Raw genomic sequence first — 23,242 nt, 5'->3', positions numbered from 1 at the left:
TATGCTCAGGTTAAATAGAGAGAGATCAGATACATGTTATTCATTTTATTTTTGGTAGGTTAGTCCAGGAAGAATGTCCTTTTTTCATTCCAGGCAGGGGCCTGCTTGCTACATGCATGAAAACTTCAATCAGAGTTCTATTTTGTTTTAAATGAAACAATGTAAAATGTATCATATTTATTATTTACAGGTAATAGAGAACCGGAAAAACTTGGTAAGTTTAATTGTTTATTAATTCATTAGAACTACATGGAAACTACACTTCAGATGAAATGCCAATAGCAAGCTTGTTGAAATCCTAATATTAGTAGAGTTGAACACTTACACCAGGAACCTGTGGCCTTCCACATATTGCTGGACTTCAGTGCTCAACAGCCCCTGCCAGCAAAGCCAATGGTCAGGGATGATGGGAGATGTAGTCCAACAACATCTGGAGGGCTACAGGTTCCCTATCCATGACTAACAGCAACCTTGGTTTCAGCCATCTGGTGAATGCAAATATCAACACAACACACATTTAAATGAATCTGTTTCCTGAATTCTCATTTATTGACTGTCCATATCCACACCATGCCTTTAAATTCCTTCCAGCCTTCATAGGATTTCCTAGGAAATCATGACTGTTAAAGTTCCATAAATGTGCTTTAAATGTTTGGTGTGGATGTAGCCTAGAGAGCCAAATTCTTGTTCATGAACTTGGTTTTGTGAAGCATCACAAGATCTGCTTCTTGGATATAAATGTGTTTTACCTGCGAAAGTTCATTTCAGCAATGCCGCTTAGTGACATTGTGTCAAGCTGTAGCACTGTGTGCAGACAAGGTATGGCAGTGCATGAGAAGAGCAGCATTTGGACTAATTTATGTCACCCTAAAAGATCCATGAAGACAATGAAATTTAATTTGTGATGTGTTCATTAATGTGGGTAGGGGAGTAGAATCCAACACAGTTCATCACTGAGAATTCTCATTCTCATTCTGTGCTTCCAATTCATTTAAATTGGTTATGAAGATCAATCTGAGATCCAGTATGATTATTCTGAGCTACAACAGTGAGGTTATATGATGCTTGTGATTTGAGGACCTAATCCCCGCTTGGTGGAATAAAGACATGTGGACACAGTGTATAAGGTTAATGGGTGAGAAAAGGCCACAACTTTATTGATTACAGCATGTGAGAAGGTATTGGTTTAGGCATTGGACCACAGAAGATTTGACTCCACCCACTTGGAGAGGGGTGAGTCTGCAGAGGGGTTAACCACCAGTCGGGGGAGCCTGTTGATGCTAATACAACTATAAGCTCTCCCCTGATGTCACCAAGGGTCGTGCCATAGCCCCCCACCACACAGGCATCGGACAGGATCCACGACTGCCAGATTCCTTTAACAGAATACCCAAAATTGAAGGGGTAGGCGATGGCCACACCTTGCCCTTCCACACACCAACAACACATTCCAATGCCTAACCACCAAATACTAAGGAAGTTGTGACGATTGCTACGAGGTAGGCGAAAGAACCCAAAAGGCCGGTGCCAATTTGCCAGTTGGAAAAAATCCCTACCAGCCCCCCTGGGCAACCTGGGCGACCAACCATAGGTCCATAGCAAGGTCAAGAGAAAGCTAAGCCCTAAAGGGAGTGGTGGGTGGGTGACACGAGGCGAAAAGGTGAGCGCAATGGGCAGAATGACTGGCACAGCTGCATTTGAGCAGCAAACCATGCCCCCACCAAGCCCCCCGGTTGGGTGCTCAACAGGGGCCGTGACGCGCCAGCCATGTGAGTGGGGCAGGGGGCAGAACGCCCCCTGCATGACACGGGAATCATCTCCCACTCACAACACCTCCCCTCCGGAACGAGGAGAGGCCTTTCATAATCCACTCTAATAAATCCATGAACTTCCATTCCTGATGCAATACAATAAATATATTTTGGAGACAGTATGAACCTGGAGGGTAGACACTTGCATTCTCAAATCAGCTCTTTTGGTCCTCCAGGTGCTATCTACTTGAATAGACTAAGATTCAATCTTTCTTTCTCTTAAAATGCATATCAGTTGATCTCCTTTTTGACACTGTGCAAAATATTGAAGTAGGTCTTTTCAGGGCGGAATGCAGTCCATGGACCATGACTTAACCACCACTGCTTTAGTTTATATCTTCCTAGAGATAGGAAGGGCCTTGTTTATTAGAGTCTTATTATGCAATCTAATCTGTTTTCTCCTCGTGAAATTCTTGAGAACAGAAACTGATTTCTAAATGGATACTCTTTTTATTGTTCAAAGACGGATCCTTGAGACTGGTCAATGGAACCAACAGATGTGAAGGTCGCCTTGAAGTATACCACAGAGGAAATTGGGGGACAGTCTGTGATTATGGTTGGGACATAAATGATGCACACGTTGTATGCAGACAAATTGGATGTGGATGGGCTCTGTCAGCTACAAAAGGCACCCATTTTGGCCAAGGCTCTGGCAATATTCTCTTCAGTGGTGTGCAGTGTGGAGGATACGAAACTTCTTTTGGGTATTGCCCCCATCACAATTTGGAAATTCATAATTGTGGCCATCAGGATGTTGCTGGAGTCATTTGCACAGGTGCACTTTTCTTCTTTCCTTTTTTAATTTGGATCATTTTATTCCTAAATGACTGTTTAATTGCTGAATGACTGGTGATCAGTTGTAAAGGAATAAGTGTTTCTCACATCCACATTGTTTAGCATGTGAGGTTTGGATTAGTGTATCAATTGGCCAGTTAATGTATCTTACATACATCTAAGTGTAGTCTCTTTTATTCTGTCTATCAAAACATTATCAGTTGCTTAGCATCCCAAGTTTGGATAGGTAATTTTTTATTATTTTAGAAATGTGGAGCCAACTGATGATTCCCAGGTAAGATCCACCCTCTGTTGTGTGGGCAGGGTGGTCCCTCCCCCTACCTGGCCAATCCCCTGGTAACGCCTCCCCAAGCGGGATTGGGCAATTGGCTGAGGTAGGCGGAGACCTCCAGGTATCCAGCCTGGGGAGGGCGAAGCCAACCTGTACTGCCAGGATCACATGGGATCCAGGGGTGCTGTGCGCGACCATGCAAAAGGCACCCCCCATATGATGTGGGGAGCATTCATTATAAAATAATGATGAATTCCATAACCACCACTCTTCTAATAAACTGCCCCATTGCATTGTGTTGAAATCTTACTCCTGAACACTGAGGAGCAGTTATTCAGTTGTTATGAGGAACATACTTTGAAGGGGGCTGGAAAAAATCCACTGTTACACTAATCACCAGTTAGGTTGTTCTGGAACTTAGTATGTCTCTTTTTATTTCAAAGATACAAACTTGCAATCAGCTAGTCAATTTGTCTGACACCTCAAGATATAGCACCCATTCAATGAGTATAAGCAGAAGCAGAATTATAGGATATACTCTATTTCCATGTGCAAACTGAGTTGAGACAAGATATTCACCTATCTAAAACAATTTGATAGCTAGGGTGTATGATGCGTTTGACCAAACTGCAGGAGGCAGTGGAAGGAGGAGTCGTCAACAGGCTCATCACAGCTATCTGCCAATCACCCATTCCCACCACCCTTCTGAGTAATACCCCTCCCCACCTTCTCACTATATAGAAGGGTCTGGAAACTTCTGTTTCAGTGTATCTGAAGAAGTGTGCATGCACACGAAAGCTCATACCAAGAACTGACTTAGTTGGTCTTTAAGGTGCTACCTTCAGCTCTCTATATTGGACAAACAGGCCAGACCTTACGCCAAAGAATAAACGGACATAAATCGGACATCAGGAATCACAAGACAGAGAAACCAGTAGGAGAACATTTCAATCTCCCAGGACATTCTATACAAGATCTCAAAGTAGCTGTTTTACTACAAAGGAATTTCAGAAATAGACTGGAAAGAGAAGCTGCTGAATTACAACTTATCACCAAACTCAAAACCATGGAAAAACCTGGTCTGAACAAAGACCTTGGATTCTTATCTCATTATACATGACAAAGCCATTTTTCACCTTTTCACCCCTTGCTTTTTCCTGTAAGACCTATTGCAGTCGTTAAGAGTCGTCAACAGGCTCATCACAGCTATCTGCCAATCACCCATTCCCACCACCCTTCTGAGTAATACCCCTCCCCACCTTCTCACTATATAGAAGGGTCTGGAAACTTCTGTTTCAGTGTATCTGAAGAAGTGTGCATGCACACGAAAGCTCATACCAAGAACTGACTTAGTTGGTCTTTAAGGTGCTACTGGAAGGAATTTGTTTTGTTTTGACTATGGCAGACCAACACGGCTACCTATCTGTAACTGTAAATTAATAGTTTAGTTTATATCTATATTTTCCCAGAGAGTTTTATGATTCCTTAGGGCCTTGCAGTGAAATACAACAAGGATAAGAAATATTTTTCTCCTTGAGATCAGAAAGCATAGCTTCTAAAACAAAGTTAATTTATTGTTCAAAGATGCTGTATTGAGACTGGTCAATGGAACCAACAGATGTGAAGGCCGTCTTGAAGTATACCACAGAGGAAGTTGGGGGACAGTCTGTGATGATGGTTGGGACATAAATGATGCACACGTGGTCTGCGGACAAGCTCTGTGTGGCAGGGCTCTATTAGCTACAACAAACGCCCGTTATGGCCAAGGCTCTGGCGATATTCTCCTGGATGATGTGCAGTGCAGAGGGAATGAAACTTCTCTTGAGCAGTGCTCCCACAGAGGATGGAAAATCCATAACTGTGTCCATGTAGAAGATGCTGGTGTCATCTGCACAGGTGTACTCTTCTTTTTTCCTTTTTAAAAAGATGGTTTTATGCATATATGTATATGTATGTTTAATGTCTGAATGACTGGAGATCGGTTGTAAAGGAATCAATGCTTCTTTCTAATTTTAGCATTTATGATTCAGATGAGAGCAATATTTTCATTTTTTTTTCTTGCTTATATCTAAATGAAATATCCTCAGGTTAAGAGACAGGTGTCCATAGGAACATAGGAAGCTGCCTTATACCAAGTCAGACCATTGGTCCACCTAGCTCATTATGGTCTATGCTGACTTGCAGTGGCAACCCAAGGTTTCTGACAGTGGACTTGCCCTGACCTACCTGGAGATGCTGGAGATTGAAATAGATTTTTTTGCAAGCAAGGCAGATGGTCTACCACTGAACTGCAGCCATTCCCCACACAGTGATGTCATGGATGAAATCCATGTATCAGCAAATTTGCAGTTTCTTCTAATCTCCCAGAACTAAGTTATTTTTCTGTTGGGAGCATGTCCATATCTGAAAGGTTTCCTGCGCTGATCATCAGGGAGGGAAGGGTGATGAGAACTAAATACACTCCACTTTCCCCTCCCCTTCAGTTTACTTGCAGAGGAGTATGTGCTTAAAGCTAAGGTTGTGATTCGAGAACCCAATCCTCGCTTGGGGGAATAAAGACACGTGGACACAGTGTATATAAGGTTAATGGGCAAGAAAAGGCCACAACTTTATTGATTACAGCATGTGAGAAGGTATTGGCTTAGGCACCGGACCAGGAAGATTTGACTCCACCCACTTGGAGAGGGGTGAGTCTGCAGAGGGGTTAACCACCAGTCGGGGGAGCCTGTTGATGCTAATACAACTATAAGCTCTCCCCTGATGTCACCGAGGGTCGTGCCATGGCCCCCCACCACACAGGCATCGGACAGGATCCATGACCGCCGGATTCCTTTAACGGAATACCCAAAATTGAAGGGGTAGGTGATGGCCACACCTTGCCCTTCCACACACCAACAACACATTCCAATGCCTAACCGCCAAATACCAAGGAAGTTGTGACGATTGCTACGAGGTAGGCGAAAAAAACCAAAAGGCCGGTGCCAATTTGCCAGTTGGAAAAAAATCCTACCAGGCCCCCTGGGCAACCTGGGCGACCAACCATAGGTCCATAGCCAGGTCATGAGAAGAGCTAAGCCTAAAAGGGAGTGGTGGGTGGGTGACACGAGGCGAAAGGTGACCGAATGGGCAGGATGGCTGGCGCGGCTGCATTTGAGCAGCAAACCACGCCCCCACCAAACCCCCTGACTGGATGCCCAGCCGGGGGCGTGGCGCGCCAGCCATGTGAATGGGGCAGGGGGCAAAACGCCCCCTGCGTGACGCGGGAATCGTCTCCCGCTCACAACACGTCTCCTCCAGAAGGTTAGAAATGAAGAATCATGTGTTTTGACTGATCTAGATTAGGGCATTTAATATCTATATCTATATCATCTATATCTATATCTATATCATCTATATCTATATCTATATCTATATCATCTATATCTATATCTATATCTATATCTATATCTATATCTATATCTATATCTATATCTATATCTATATCTATCTATCTATATCTACATCTACATCTACATCTACATCTACATCTACATCTATATCTATATCTATATCTATATCTATATCTATATCTATATCTATATCTATATCATCTATATCTATATCATCTATATCTATATCTATATCTGTCTATATGTCTATGTCTATGTCTATATCTATATCTATATCTATATCTATATCTATATCTATATCTATATCTATATCTATATCTATATCTAACAGTGTATCATGTTTGTTATTTACAGGCAATAAAGAACCAAGAAGACCATGTAAGTTCACATTCTTGATAACTTTATTAGTTCAACATACCTTGATCCAGCAAAGGAAATAATTATCAATCCTCATGTTGTGATTAAGTCTGCACCAGTTTGATTTTCTCATAGGGTAGGGGATTCAATGTCTTTGTTCTATTGATTTGTGCTTTTATCTTGTATTTTTATCTTGTGAACCGGCCTGAGATGTTTGTATGAAGGGTGGTATATAAATTTAATAAATAATAATAATAATTCAATCTAACCTTAAAGGCCAATTTAGAATAATAGAATTGTAGAGTTGGAAGGGGTCTTTAGGATCATCAGATCCAACCCCCTGCAGTGCAGAATTATGCAGCTGTCCCATACTTTTCAAAACACTACACAAACCAAAACAACCATCCTTTTAAATTCAAGCTTCTCCAAATCGTGGAGTACAATTTTCCAACCAAGTACTTTGTACAAAAATACATATACTTAGATAAGTGTGTGCATAGAAATGCCTATATTAGCAATCACACACACAGCATATAGAAATGTGTTATTTTAGGGGAAGTTGCTTTGCAACAATGTGTGCATTAGGGAAAGTTTAATACAAGCATGCATATTAGAAATTTGCAGTAAAATAGTGGTGAATTTTCCTAAGAACGTTCCTTTTTTTCCATTGCAAACTGATGTGGAAATGTGGAGAACGATAAATATTAGGAAAATATTGGTGGATGGGGAAGTGAATATGGTAAAGATGGCACATGAAAGTGGATTTGTGGGCATCTACCGCATCACCCACATATTTCACCTGATTGTGGAGGGTACCCTGGGTTTAGGTGACATGTTTCCTCCTTCCTTCGCTACCCATATCTCCTCAAAACCTGCAGAAGGGTTGCTGGGCATTTTTACCACAGTGTGAAGGGCAATAGGCCATTATTGAAGAAGCAAGCAGGGTTGGGGATGTGGACATTGCCTCCCAGGTTGTGGTTGTCCTCAAGCTATTCCTGGAGGCCAATGAGACCAAATCAGGCATCAAATCAGATTGCAGGGAAGATTTCATTGAACTGATATGGATCATGCATATTCTAATAGTATCCTCAGCAACCAAAGTAATGTAGCAAATCCTTAAATAACAACAGCTGTAAAAATTACTTAATTATTGGTTGTGTGTGTGTGTGTATAAAATCAATGCTAAAAGGAAATGACTTTTTATCATTTTTTACAGCTACCAGACGTCTTCAACTGAGTAGTAAGTTTTATTTCTTGTTCATAGGGATCAGCAAGAAATTCATTTAATGTTGGTATCCATGTATTTTCTCCAAACAGTTTGAAATATATAGAAATAAAACATCTCATAATTTTGAATGTTAGTATAAAATTATATTAGGGTGATGGACATAATCCCTTAGATACCTCATGCAGTTTGTGTAATTCATTATTCTTCCAGCAACTTTGTTTGGAAATGGTTTTATAAAATCCGTTTGAAATTTGAGGTTAAGTCCAAGTAACAGCAATGCGGGAAGGAGCTGGGTCACAAAGTAATTTCATACTATCAGATTCCAAAAGGAATATGTGTTTAATGTCCATGGCTTTGAACAGTTTCGCAATGCAAAATTTAGTTTTCAGATTGAAAAATTTTCTCTCTCCCCCAAAGGACCTCTCTTACAGTTGGTTAATGGAAGCAACAGGTGTGAAGGTCGCCTTGAAGTATATCACGATAGAACCTGGGGGACTGTCTGTGATGATCTTTGGAGCATGAATGATGCGCATGTGGTCTGCAGAGATCTTGGATGTGGACCAGCTCTGTCAGCACCAGGAAGTGCCCGTTTTGGTCCAGGCTCAGGCAGCATCCTCCTGGACAATGTGGAGTGCACAGGAAGCGAAGCTTCCCTGCTTCAGTGTTCTCACGCAGGTTGGGGCACACATAACTGTGGTCATGGTGAAGATGCCAGTGTCATCTGCTCAGGTATTCCTAGGCTGGGCTAATCTAGCTTCCCAATAGATCAAATGCAGTTTTCCAATCTTTGTAGACTCCTTTGGGAAACATATAGTAGAATTATTAAAGAAAATATCCACCACAATCTCCAGTTTTAATTAAAATTTGAATTATGATTCCTCCAGCAACATTGTTCAGAAATGGACTTAAGAAATTCACCTTGAAATTTAAAGGAAAGTCCAGATAATGGAATTGCTAGAAGAAGCTGAGTCACCAAGCATTTTAATATCATCAAAACCAGTTGTGTTTAGTGTCCATTGGATTGACCAGTTTTCCGACGCAGAGTTTGTCTTGTTTATATAACATTTTTTTTTTGTATGTCCCAAAGAACATTCCTTGAGGTTAGTTAATGGAAGTAACAGGTGTGAAGGTCGCCTTGAAGTATATCATGACAGAAGCTGGGGGACTGTCTGTGATGATATTTGGAGCCTGAATCATGCACACGTTGTCTGCAGTGAAATTAGTTGTGGACCAGCTCTTTCGGCACCAGGAAGTGCACACTTTGGTGAAGGCTCAGGCCACATCCACCTGGACAATGTGGAGTGCACAGGAAGGGAATCTTCCCTGCTTCGTTGTTCTCATACAGGTTGGGGAACACATAACTGTAACCATCGTGAAGATGCCAGTGTCATCTGCTCAGGTATTCTAGACTGGGCTAGTCTAGCCAATAGATCAAATGCAGTTTTTCAATCTTTGTAAACTTATTTGGGAAACATATAATGGAATTATTAAAGAAAATATCCACCACAATTTCCAGTTTTAATTAATCATGAATTATTCTGTCTTTAATAAAATTTAATTTCCTTCATAGTTTGTGCTTGGTAAGGTATAAAACATTTAAGATGTAGGGCCCATATGCACTGTACATTTAAAGCATTATAATACCACTTGTTGCATTCCTGGCTCATATATATATCCTGGGAACTGTAGTGCTGAGACCACTAGTGTCCTCAGAAAGTGATGATTCCCTGAGTTACCTGAGAAGGTAGAGTGATTATTAAACCAGCATGGAATTGTAGCTTTGTTAATATACATAGAAATGAATGATTTCTGAACATTGAAGTTTAATATATGAATGTGCTTGGTCATGGGACATAACCACTTAGATACCTAATGCATTTTAATATTATCAAAACCCAAGATGCAATTGTGTCTAATTCATGATTCCTCCAGCAACATTGTTCAGAAATGGACCTATGAAATTCACTTAGAAATTTAAGAGAAGTACAGAACACAGAATTGCTAAAGCACCTGAGTCAACAAGCATTTTCATATCATTAGATCCCAAGATGCAGTTGTGCTAAGTGCCCATTGTGTTGACCAGTTTTCCAATGCAGTGTTTCATTGTCTTGTTTATATAATATTTATTTTTTGCATATTCCAAAGAACATTCCTTGCGATTAGTTAATGGAAGAAACAGGTGTGAAGGTCGCCTTGAAGTATATCATGATAGAGCCTGGGGGACTGTCTGCGATGATATTTGGAGCATGAATGATGCACATGTGGTCTGCAGAGAGCTTGGATGTGGACCAGCTCTGTCAGCACCAGGAAATGCTCGCTTTGGTCAAGGCTCAGGCAACATCCTCCTGGACAATGTGGAGTGCACAGGAAATGAATCTTCCCTGCTTCACTGTTCTCACAGAGGTTGGGGAACACATGACTGTGGTCATCATGAAGATGCCAGTGTCATCTGCTCAGGTACTCCTTTGTTGTTGTTGCTGTTTAGTCGTTTAGTACTGGAGCCTCAGCTTTACGATCTGTCCTTCCAGTGAACACTCAGGGCTGATTTCCTTAAGAATGGATAGGTTTGATCTTCTTGCAGTCCATGGGACTCTCAAGAGTCTCCTCCAGCACCATAATTCAAAAGCATCAATTCTTCTGCGATCAGCCTTCTTTATGGTCCAGCTCTCACTTCCATACATCACTACTGGGAAAACCATAGCTTTAACTATACGAACCTTTGTTGGCAAGGTGATGTCTCTGCTTTTTAAGATGCTGTCTAGGCCTGTCATTGCCCTTCTCCCAAGTAGCAGGCGTCTTTTAATTTCGTGGCTGCTGTCACCATCTGCAGTGATCATGGAGCCCAAGAAAGTAAAATCTCTCACTGCCTCCATTTCTTCCCCTTCTATTTGCCAGGAGGTTATGGGACCAGTGGCCATGATCTTCGTTTGTTTGAACTCTGCCTCTTCTAAATCCAGCTTGCACTTCTGGGAGTTCTCGGTCCACATACTGCTTGAGCCTTCCTTGTAGAATTTTAAGCATAACCTTGCTAGCGTGTGAAATGAGTGCAATTGTGCGGTAGTTGGAGCATTCTTTGGCACTGCCCTTCTTTGGGATTGGGATGTAGACTGATCTTCTCCAATCTTCTGGCCACTGCTGAGTTTTCCAAACTTGCTGGCATATTGAGTGTAGCACCTTAACAGCATCATCTTTTAAAATTTTAAATAGTTCAGCGGGAATACCATCACTTCCACTGGCCTTGTTATTTGCAGTGCTTTCTAAGGCCCATTTGACTTCACTCTCCAGGATGTCTGGCTCAAGGTCAGCAACCACACTACCTGGGGTATACGAGACATCTATATCTTTCTGGTATAATTCCTCTGTGTATTCTTGCCACCTCTTCTTGATGTCTTCTGCTTCTGTTAGGTCCTTTCCACTTTTGTCCTTTATTATGGTAATCTTTGTACGAAATGTTCCTTTCATATCTCCAATTTTCTTGAACAGATCTCTGGTTCTTCCCATTCTATTGCTTTCCTCTATTTCTTTGCATTGCTCGTTTAAGAAGGCCTTCTTGTCTCTCCTTGCTATTCTTTGGAAATCTGCAATTAATTTCCTGTATCTTTCACTATCTCCCTCGCATTTTGCTTGCCTTCTCTATTTGTAAGGCCTGATTGGACAGCCACTTTACTTTCTTGCATTTCCTTTTCATTGGGGTGGTTTTCGTTGCTGCCTCCTGTATAATGTTGCGAGCCTCCATCCATAGTTCTTCAGACACTCTGTCCACCAAATCTAAATCCTTAAACCTGTTCCTCACTTCCACTGTGTATTCATAAGGGATTTGATTTAGATTGTATCTTACTGGCCCAGTGGTTTTTCCTACTTTCTTCAGTTTAAGCTTGAATTTTGCTATAAGAAGCTGATGATCTGAGCCACAGTCAGCTCCAGGTCTTGTTTAGTCGTGCCCGACTCTTCGTGACCCCATGGACCAGAGCACGCCAGGCACCCCTGTCCTCCACTGCCTCCTGGCAACCTCGAAAACACTATCCAACCATCTCGTCCTCTGTCGCCCCCTTCTCCTTGTGCCCTCCATCTTTCCCAACATCAGGGTCTTCTCCAGCGAGTCTTATCTTCTCATGAGGTAGCCAAAGTACTTTACAGGGTAAAGAGGCACACATTCACCACTTGCTGAAACCTGAATATTGACGGTGACAGGCACACCTCTGTAAGGAAGGAATTCCCCAACACAGAGGCTACTAGAGGCAGTGGCCTCTTTTGAGCAACCAGCACCCCAAGACTTTGAGGGTAGTGGAACTACCAAGAGGCCCCATCTGGCAATCTTAACACCTGGGTGAGTATGTAGGGAAGGAAGTGTTGTCTCAGGTTTTGTGGCCAGACTCTTTTAGGATTTTAAAGATTAATGTGGGCCAATTTTGGTCAAGGCTTTGGCAACATCCTCCTGGACAATGTACAGTGCATAGGAAGCGAATCTTCCCTGCTTCGTTGTTCTCATACAGGTTGGGGAACACATAACTGTAACTATCGTGAATATGCCAGTGTCATCTGCTCAGGTATTCTAGACTAGGCTAATTTGGCAATAGCTCAAATGCAGTTTTTCAATCTTTGTAAACTTCTTTGGGAAACATAGAGTGAAATTATTAAAGTAACTATCCACCACAATTTCCAGTTTTAATTAAACATGAATTAGTCTGTTATTAATACAAGTTAATTTCCTTCATAGTTTGTGCTTGTTGAGGTATAAAATGTTTAAGATGAAGGGCCCATCTGCACTGTACATTTAAAGCACTATAATACCACTTGGTGCATTTCTGGCTCTCATATATATATATATTATATATATATGCAGGTTTTGGTGTCCTCGGGTGTCTTCCCGTGTAAAAGTTGGGGTGTCTAGGCGACGTTTCGACGAGGTCTCACTCGTCATCTTCAGGCTGGTGCTTTCGGCTTCTTGTTACTGGAACAGAGCAGGATCTCAGTGTTTGAGTTCCTATAAATACTGTAGAGGGGGTGTGGTGTATAGCCTCCAATGTTCTGGGCAGAGAGGAAGTTCCCAGGCTAGTGTGCCTTTTCTTCTTTTGTTCCTTAATTACTTGAGAGATATCTTGAGTGATTTCTTGAGTGATATCCTGAGTACCACTTAGGTGGGTCATTAGGTGTGGATTAGTTGTTAAAGTCTTTGTGTCTTGACCTCTTGAACTTTGTGAAGAGTTTTCCTGAGAAGATGGCTGTACTGTACTTAGTTGTGCTCTGGCTTGGCTTCGTGTATAGGGGCGAGCTGTGGTTTTGTGGCTTGTGTCAGCCAGATCTGTGTAGGGATTGCAGGGGGGTGCAGCATCCGGAGGTGCCACCATGGATTGGCTACTGGATGGTGTCTGTAATTCATCTGTGGAGAGGGTCTGGGTTTGGGTCTGGTGTGGTTGATTGGTGTTGGCGTTCTGTGTGCCTCTGGATCTGGTGTCGGTTTTTGTGGGGAGGGCTAATTTCCAGATGTCTGGCAAGCGGGATGTGTCGTCACGCTTGTTCATGTTGTGAGGGTGTTTCTCTATCTCGATGGCTTCCATGATTATTCTCTTGTGGTGATGTTCCGTGTTAAAGAGCAATTTGGAATCTGCAAAATTAATTTCGTGTCCTGTTTCTTTCATATATATATTTCCTGATATATTATATATATATATCCTGAGAACTGTAGTGCTGAGACCACTAGTGTCCTCACAGATTAATGATACCTGGTTACCTGAGAAGGTAGAGTGATTATTAAACCAGCATGTAATTGTAGCTCTGCTAATATACATAGAAATGAATGATTTCCAAATATTGAAGTTTAACATAAGAATATGTTTGGCATGGGACACAACCACTTAGATACCTAATGCATTTTAATATCCTCAAAACCCAAGATGCAGTTGTGTCTAATTCATGATTCCTCCAGCAACATTGTTCAGAAATGGATCAATGAAATTCACTTGGAAAACACCATTGCTAAAGCACCTGAGTCACCAAGCATTTTCATATCACTAGATCCCAAGATGCAGTTGTGCTAAGTGCCCGTTGTGTTGACCAGTTTTCCAATGCAGTGTTTCATTGTCTTGTTTATATAATATTTATTTTTTGCATATTCCAAAGAACATTCCTTGCGATTAGTTAATGGAAGAAACAGGTGTGAAGGTCGCCTCGAAGTATATCATGATAGAGCCTGGGGGACTGTCTGCGATGATATTTGGAGCATGAATGATGCACATGTGGTCTGCAGAGAGCTTGGATGTGGACCAGCTCTGTCAGCACCAGGAAATGCTCGCTTTGGTCAAGGCTCAGGCAACATCCTCCTGGACAATGTGGAGTGCACAGGAAATGAATCTTCCCTGCTTCACTGTTCTCACAGAGGTTGGGGAACACATGACTGTGGTCATCAGGAAGATGCCAGTGTCATCTGCTCAGGTACTCCTAGGCTAGGCTAATCTATCTTGCTAATGCAATCAAGGGAATAGGGTGGGTCCTGAGAATACAAATCAAGGTAAAGAGGCACACATTCACCACTTGCTGAAACCTGAATATTGAAGGTGACAGGCACACCTCTGTAAGGAAGGAATTCCCCAACACAGAGGCTACTAGAGGCAGTGGCCTATTTTGAGCAACCAGCACCCCAAGATTTTGAGGGTAGTGGAACTACCAAGAGGCCCCATCTGGCAATCTTAACACCTGGTTGAGTCTGTAGGGAAGGAGGTGTTGTCTCAGGTTTTGTGGCCAGACTCCTTTAGGATTTTAAAAATTAATGTGAACACCTTCAGTTGGGCCTGGAAACAAACTGGAAGCCAATGCAGCTTTTTAGAACAGAGTTCTAAAGGTAACCCCAAAAAAGGAACCTGGATGGTGCAATTGATTGACATTTCTGAGTGCTCTTCACAGGCTTCCTCATGGAGAATACATTGTAATATTCTAATCTGGAAGCTACCAAAGGATAGAGTGCAGTCATCAAATCATCCCTGTCTCTTGACCGGTTTTGCAATGTCGAGTTTTAATTTCTTGTTGTAAAAAGGGGGTTTTATATTTCCCAAAGAAACGCCCTTGCGATTGGTTGATGGAAGTACCAAGTGTGAAGGTCGTCTTGAAGTATACCACAACAGAACCTGGGGGACTGTCTGTGATGATATTTGGAACCTGAATCATGCACATGTGGTCTGCAGAGAGCTTGGATGTGGACAAGCTCTGTCAGCACCAGGAAGTGCCCGTTTTGGTCAAGGCTCAGGCAACATCCTCTTGGACAATGTACAGTGCAAAGGAAATGAAACTTCCCTGCTTCATTGTTCTCACGCAGGTTGGGGCACACATAACTGTGGTCATCATGAAGATGCCAGTGTCATTTGCTCAGGTATTACTTAAGAACTCTAGCCGTCATTATTAAAGGAATTCAGTCTCTAAATCTGTATAGATTTCTCTGGGAAAATGGGTGTTGCAAAGCAAAAAACCCATCGAAATAGTACCTTTGAAATATTTAAAACAATCCAGAATGGAAAAATACTCCTTAGCCTGCTGCATTAGCAAAATTCTACCCGTTCCAAGACATTTAATCCAAAAGAAAAGCTCTTGGTAGCTGCCTTCACAAAGATCAAAACGTTGTCACACTCAGTCTTCTGCCTGGGCCTGGAATCTTCTGTGAAGTGGACTTGCCAAAGGTAGTTGAAACCCTCTGGGGTTCCAGTGGCACACTGCTGGCAGCACACTAAGTGGTTTTTAAAGAGTGTGTGTGCTCTCTGTGTTGCTTTCACTTCCCACAAAGTTTCAGTGGGAAGGTCGGCCCTCTTCCCAGAGGGGAGGGGTTGCAAGCAGGCTTCGCCTTCCCGCGCTCGGTAGGGGGCTTGTCTAGGCCCCCTGCATCACAGGGAGTCCCCAGCCTCTGTCATGCCCACAGTCAGCCAATTCGGCTGGCTGGGGGGGGGGCGTGGTTTGCTGCATTTAAGTGGCTGCGGGACTGGGGCTCCTTCTGTTTGCTTCCTGCTTGCACGGATCAGTTTGGCAGTTAGGCATTGGAAAATGCGTTGTGTGTTGGAGGGGAGGTTGTAGTCATCACCTAACCCCCCCCCCCCCGCCCTTTGAAGGGTATTCCATTAAAGGAATCCGGGGGTTGTGGTTCCTGTCCGAAGCCCAGGTGGTGGCTAGGGCCATGACTAGACCGTCCGGTGACTCTAGGGGGAGCTTCCAGGTGATTTGCATCAACAGGCTCCCCCTACAGGTTGTTAAGCTTGTGAGACTCCCTGCAGGGCAGGCAGGAGTCAAATATAGTTGATTCGGATCCAGTACCTAAGCCAATACCACTCACATTCTGTAACCAATAAAGCCGTGCCCTTTTTTAGCCCATTAACCTAAAATACTGGTTTCCACATGTCTTCTTTCTTCAATAATGCGGGGAGCGGGGCCTCGACTCGCAACCAAGGCTTCTTGCACTCCAGTTCCAGGAATCAAAAAGCCTCTGCTCAGTTGGTCAGTAGAAGGAATGGGAAACAGAGAATTAAAGGTGTGGGATATTACCAGGCTACGTCCCTCAACTTTCCTGATTTTCCCGAAAAATTCAGGGGGGAGGAAGTATTTAAAGCAGGGGTAGCTAAAATACAGCCTTCTAGGTGTTGTTAAACTACAGTTCCCATCATCCCTGGCTACTGACCATGCTGGCTGGGGCTCATAGGGGTTGGAGTCCAACAGTGTCGAGAGCCGCCAGTAAGTCATCTCTAATTCAAAGTACCGTAACTATCACTGGTGCCATCTAATAGAACAACGTACAATATTCACAATTAATGTTCATTGAGTCTTTATTTACTTTCACTGTACAATTGGGTTAATCTTATTGGTGGGAAAAGGAAATAATCAACATATTTTTGACTTGTTTGACAATAATAAATACCTTTTTAAATATTTAAATATTTCCAATTTAGCTACCTTGAGATTAGTTAATGGAGGCAACAGATGTGAAGGTCGCCTTGAGGTATATCGTAATGGCAGCTGGGGAACAGTCTGTGATGATCTTTGGAGCATGAATGACGCACATGTGGTCTGCAGAGAGCTTGGGTGTGGACCAGCTCAGTCAGCACCAGGAAGTGCCCGTTTTGGTCCAGGCTCAGGCAACATCCTCCTGGACGATGTACAGTGCACAGGAAGCGAATCTTCCCTGCTACAGTGTTCTCACAGAAGTTGGGGAACACATAACTGTGGTCATGCTGAAGATGCCAGTGTCATTTGCTCAGGTACTCCTAGGCTGGGTTATCTAGCCAATAGATCAAAAGCAGTTTTGTAAACTCCTTTGGGAAACATATACAGTGGTACCTTGGGTTACATACGCTTCAGGTTACATACGCTTCAGGTTAAGGATTCCGCTAACCCAGAAATTGTACCTCGGGTTAAGAACTTTGCTTCAGGATAAGAACAGAAATTGTGCTCCGGCGGTGTGGGGGCAGCAGGAGGCCCCATTAGCTAAAGTGGTGCTTCAGGTTAAGAACAGTTTCAGGTTAAGAACGGACCTCCGGAACGAATTAAGTACTTAACCCGAGGTACCACTGTAGTAGAATTATTAAAGAAAATATCCACCATAATCTCCAGTTTTAATTGCAAATGAATTAGTCTATTACTAACAAATATTAATTTCCTTCATTTTTTGGATTTAGTATGATATGCAAAGTTTGAAAGATAGGCCCCATCTGCACTGTACATTTAAAGCAATATACAGTAATGCCACTTTGAACATCCATGGCTCCCCCCCCCCCCCGCCCACCAACATATCCTGGGAAGTGTAGTTTTCATGGTTGCTGAGAGTTATTAGGAGACCCCTATTCTCCTCACAGAGGTACAGAGTGCCCTGGGAAGGGAAGTGAGTTTTAAACCACTCTCAAATTGCAGCTCTCTGGAGTCATCTATCCATGACAATGGACTCACAATAAACTCACAATCAACCAAATATTACCAATTCAGTCTTTGGCAAATACCAGGTCAAGTATATGCCTAGCAACATGTTCCTCAGTTTAAAAGTTTCACACCAATAATATCAGGTTAAATAAACGTTTTATATGTCCTGATTGGTTAATGATTCATGGTATCGTTTTTAAAACAAACAAACAAATCTGTATTTTGTATCTCCCAAAGAACATTCCTTGCGATTAGTTAATGGAAGAAACAGATGTGAAGGTCGTCTTGAAGTTTATCATAATGGCAACTGGGGGACTGTCTGTGATGATCTTTGGAGCATGAATGATGCACATGTGGTCTGCAGAGAGCTTGGATGTGGACCAGCTCAGTCAGCACCAGGAAGTGCCCGTTTTGGTCCAGGCTCGGGCAACATCCTCCTGGACAATGTGGAGTGCACAGGAAGTGAATCTTCCCTGCTTCAGTGTTCTCACAGAGGTTGGGGAACCCATGACTGTGGTCACCAGGAAGATGCCAGTGTCATCTGCTCAGGTATTTTTACTACTACTACTACTACTATTACTACTACTACTACTACTACTACTATTATTATTATTACTATATCGCCCTATACCCGGTGGTCTCAGGGCAAGTCCCAGAATAAAACTAAAATATAAAACCACAAAATACACAATCAAAATAAAAACAACCCCCCAGAAAAAAAACATTTTTAAAGGGTATAGGATTTCAATCAAATCAACCAAAGGCCTGGTTAAAAAGGAACATTTTTGCCAGGCGCCTAAAGCCGTATAATGAAAGTGTATTCTTTGAGTACTTTGTCCTTGTAAAGGTGATTTAATTTTTTAATCTTTGTAGATTGCTATGGGAAAGTTAATACAAACATTTAAAATCAACTAGCTACTCTTTTAATTAAGAGACTTTGATTGGACCAATGATAGTAGAGGAATGAGCATGTCACCAATTTCCCTGTCCTGTTCCTTGATCTAAATCACCTATCGTAAAACTGCTGTTATCCTGCAAGGGGCGGGAGAATACATGTACTGGGTGGTATTTGTATATATGTGTGTAAATGTGTGTACATGCGCATTCTCTCTCTCTCTCTCTTTCTTTCTCACACAAACATACGTGTGTGTGTGTGTGTGTGTGTGTGTGTGTGTAGAGGTCTTATGAGTGCCAGCATGTCCCCTTGGCTTGGTTTCTTTGGACTTCAGGTCACTGGAGGTAGATTGTGTTTTCCGTGAACATGAGGTCCTCAGGATTAATTCACTCACATATTGACTCCTCTGTTGGGTTTCCAGAGGAGAGGGGCTTCCTAATACCATAGAACTTGATCCAGTGCAGAAAGTAAAAATAGGCTTCTGTGTCTCTTTTTCAGTTCCGGTCTCCAAGACTGACTGCCCTTTGTTTGCTTTCACACTGACAAACCTTGCTTATGCTGCCTCCAGGCATAATTTCCTCTCTCTTGAATGCATATCAGGAAAATGGGGAGGACTTGGAGTCCAAAGCCTACCTTGCTCTATTCCTGACTCTCCCCAAAACACCCTCTTTTTGCATTCTCCAACACCAGAGCACCACCAGCAGACCTTTCTGCCACTGCTCTAGAGAGTCAGTCATAGGAGGATCTCCCTGTCCAAAGGTCAACCTCTCCACCAGTAGAAAGTGAGTCAGACAAAATCCTATGGCCCCTGGGATACTGTCCTCAGTGCAGTAGCCTCAATATTTTAACATTATAAATTTAAACTGTTAAGATAGTTTATGTGAAAATCCTGAGATTTTCACATCCTTTGTCTAAACAAAATCTGTCTAGACAAAATCTTCTGAATTTGTCCAGAAAATCTGCTGTTTCACACCTGTTTTAGTCATTCATGACATTATTTGTTTATTCTTTTCTTCAGGACAGGCTTCATAATTCCCATTTGAAAATTAAGATGTGAGCACACTGGTACTTTTGATACACCTATTGCCTCTGGTTGATCTTGCAGACCGCCACTTCAGAATGCCAAAATTAATTGATTCATGGGCGACTTTAATCAGGTTTCTATCAGCTCTGAGCATACTGATTGTGCAATTATTAGCCTTTAAATAAAAGCATTTCATAAATATATGTTTCAGTTCTCTGTAGTAATGGGAGACTCTCCATTTCATATTCACAACTGGTGTGCAACAAGAACGCATTGCTATAGTTCCTGCTGGGTGTTGTTGTTTCTGTCACACTTTTCACTGTGCACACTGGTTTGCAATGTTCATCTCACAACAACCACTTGAGATGAGCTAGACTGAGAGACTGATTTGGCCAAAAATTGCTACTGAGCCTTTTTAGTTGAGCAGGAACCATTGCCCTCAAACCATAGGACCCTACACAAGTTCAGTGTAATGGGAAGGGCTCCAGCCAGAACACTTAAACATTGCTCTGTCCAAGGTGCTGATATGACTCTGCCTTACCTGATTGAGACCATAAGTGGCTCAGTCACAGACCACTTACCCCATGAGCCTCTAACTTGGCCTTTTATACAATGCAACCCTTTTAAAATGATCTCATCCTTCATGTGCCTGGATATTCTCCCTTTTATTTTTACTGCATTGTGTCCAATATGAGGCATGCAGGAAAAGGGGGGATCAGCCATTGGTGTCCATTCTGCTGAGACACAGACACTGCTGGGTTGCAATGTTTATAGTAGTAGTAGTAGTAGTAATAATTTATTGTTATTTATACCCCACCCATCTGGCTGGGTTTCCCCAGCCACTCTGGGCAGCTTCCAACAAAATAATAAAATTACAATAATCCGTCAAACATTAAAAGCTTCCCTAAACAGGGCTGCCTTCAGATGTCTTCTAAAAGTCTGGTAGTTGTTCTCTCTGGCATCTGGTGGGAGGGCGTTCCACAGGACAGGCGCCACTACTGAGAAGGCCCTCTGCCTGGTTCCCTGTAACTTGGCTTCTCACAGTCAGGGAACCACCAGAAGGCCCTCGGCGCTGGACCTCAGTGCGCAGAATGATGGGGGTGGAGATGCTCCTTCAGGTATACTGAACCAAGGCCGTTTAGGGCTTTAAAGGTCAGCACCAACACTTTGAATTGTGCTCAGAAACGTACTGGGAGTCAATGTAGGTCTTTTAAGACCGGTATTATGTGCTCTCACAGTGTTATGAAGCACTCACCCTTCTGTTTTTCTACTGAATCATGGGTAGCCAACATGGCCCCCTCCAGATGTTGTGGACTGCAATTCCCATCAGCCCCTACCAGCATGGCCAAGGAGCAGAGCCAATGATACTGAATCAGTGAAGACCATGCATTCTTATCTATGACCTAAAATAAATTATTGGTGCACTGGGAGTTAACATAGATGACCTTAAGATTTCAGCCCTATATTCACTTACATGGGAGTAAGTTCCATTGAACTCAATGAGTCTTACTTCTCTTCTGGGTATACATATATAGGATTGTGGAGATTTTCTAATAGGAACATACTGTGTAGCAACCTACTGCTCTTCCAGCTAACAAAGCATCATCCACATGTACTCAGTAGCTCACATTTATACATTTGTTGTTGTTGTTTAGTTGTTTAGTCGTGTCCGACTCTTCGTGACCCCATGGACCAGAGCACACCAGGCACTCCTGTCTTACGCTGCCTCCCGCAGTTTGGTCAGACTCATGCTGGTAGCTTCAAGAACACTGTCCAACCATCTCGTCCTCTGTTGTCCCCTTCTCCTTGTGCCCTCAATATTTCCCAACATCAGGGTCTTTTCCAGGGAGTCTTCTCTTCTCATGAGGTGGCCAAAGTATTGGAGCCTCAGCTTCAGGATCTGTCCTTCCAGTGAGCACTCAGGGCTGATTTCCCTAAGAATGGATAGGTTTGATCTTCTTGCAGTCCATGGGACTCTCAAGAGTCTCCTCCAGCGCCATAATTCAAAAGCATCAATTCTTCAGCGATCAGCCTTCTTTATGGTCTACACATTTATACATAGCACTAGAAATTTACTAAGCGCTTTGGAAAAGAAATCAAATTCTTCATACAACATGGCTTACAGATAAGAGACCCCTAATTTCATTTCCACACACTGATGGCCCAGCACTAAGCCATTCTTAAAATATGAATAAGGGGAGGAAAAGGAAATAAGATTTCTAATTTTCTGGATTTCTTAGGGCCCCTGTGTAAATAGTTTTTCTATGGCTGAACAATGCCACCTTGTGGACACTTAAACAAATGAGAGCAACAGGAGACAAGACTAGTCTTGTATTACTAGATCTTAACTCTTGTTGTCAAGCCCCTGTACTGGTGCTTGTATGGTGGGAAAAGGGATCCAGACACACACTATCTTACAGGTAAAACAAAAGAAACAACTAACACTACATATCCAGGAAGAATCTAATCAATACAGTTCCATCTTCCATTTTCTAGATTTAAAAAAAAAACCCTAACTGTGTGTTGATTTGTTTCCTCTCACGCCTGGTTATGCTCCCAAACCAGAATATATTGAAGATCAAGATATGTTTTAAGCATCAATTTTCATGCACCAGCTGTGGAAGTGTGAATGTTTCATGGTTATGTTTACTTGGAAAGTGGCCCCAGCAAGGCGGGTAGGAGAGAGTGAGAGAGAGAGACAGACAGATAGAGAGAAAGAGAGAGAGACAGGAAGACAGAGAGACTGGGGAGACCAGGACAACAGGGGACGGATAGGGACAGTTTGAACCTTTCCTTCCTGCTGTGGTCCCAAGGACAATCACCCCTCACCAAGCTGCTGTTGGCATTGGGATGGAAGCTTCCATTTGGCCTACAGTCCTAATGCTTCACAAGCTCCTCCAGGACCGCTTTTTACAGAACATCTGGTATGGTCTTTCAAGTAACAATTGTAATGACAATGTGCATAGCTCACTGGATTTTCCATAAGCGAGACTACAGTATTGTGTTTTACTTCAACATATGACTTCCTTTCTGTGAGGAATCAAATGCTTGTACTTTAAAAAGATGTAGCTGCTGTATCATAATCTTCCCTTCTATCAATATTCCCCAGCCAGTTCACATAGCAAAAATATAGAATACAAATAATACAACTGAGCAATGCAGCCAAGCAATTAAATTAACCTATGTTCTAGCTCTTAAGGGACCACTGAATTTGAATCAGCAATACCAGAGGAGAACTCATATTTGCACTGTACTTTCTTCTGGAAGACTTACCTTTGAGCTATTTAAGTGTGAATGGTTTTCTTTAAACAAACAAACAAACAAACAAACAAACAAATACTAATAATAAAACAGATGGAATAAAACATAAATGCCAACCACCACCACCCTCACTTGGACTGGCGACTCTTGAATTCAACAGTTATGGTATTTGGGGAAAACATGGAGTCCTTTGGTAGCTGGGCAATGCCTTGGGCCAGGTTCTGGATGAGAAGTCATTCCTTGACTTTAGAAATTCCTCTAAAATGGGATAGGCAACCTCTAGTCTCAGGCCAATCTTGTCTTGTCAGCAGATCCATTTTGAGTCA

The 23,242-nt window shown here is 42.5% G+C and overlaps 1 protein-coding gene across 1 annotated transcript in view; it reads left to right on the top strand.

Moving 5' to 3' along the window:
* The window catches only part of DMBT1 (deleted in malignant brain tumors 1), a 101,118-nt gene that overhangs the window by 38,510 nt on the left and 39,366 nt on the right, over positions 1-23,242 (top strand). The window contains exons 30-40 of the mRNA XM_081863595.1: positions 191-214; positions 2,275-2,586; positions 4,462-4,773; positions 6,621-6,673; positions 8,283-8,580; positions 8,939-9,250; positions 9,997-10,308; positions 13,972-14,283; positions 14,903-15,214; positions 16,773-17,081; positions 17,974-18,285. Coding sequence (XP_081719721.1) covers positions 191-214; positions 2,275-2,586; positions 4,462-4,773; positions 6,621-6,673; positions 8,283-8,580; positions 8,939-9,250; positions 9,997-10,308; positions 13,972-14,283; positions 14,903-15,214; positions 16,773-17,081; positions 17,974-18,285 — 2,868 coding nt within the window. The remainder of the gene's footprint in view (positions 1-190; positions 215-2,274; positions 2,587-4,461; positions 4,774-6,620; positions 6,674-8,282; positions 8,581-8,938; positions 9,251-9,996; positions 10,309-13,971; positions 14,284-14,902; positions 15,215-16,772; positions 17,082-17,973; positions 18,286-23,242) is intronic.

Source organism: Podarcis erhardii (genome assembly GCF_964252035.2).
Source record: "Podarcis erhardii genome assembly, chromosome: 5".
NCBI classification, from domain to species: domain Eukaryota; kingdom Metazoa; phylum Chordata; class Lepidosauria; order Squamata; family Lacertidae; genus Podarcis; species Podarcis erhardii.
The sequence above is the reverse complement of the archived record's forward strand: the minus strand, read 5'-3'. Positions and strand labels throughout refer to the sequence as shown.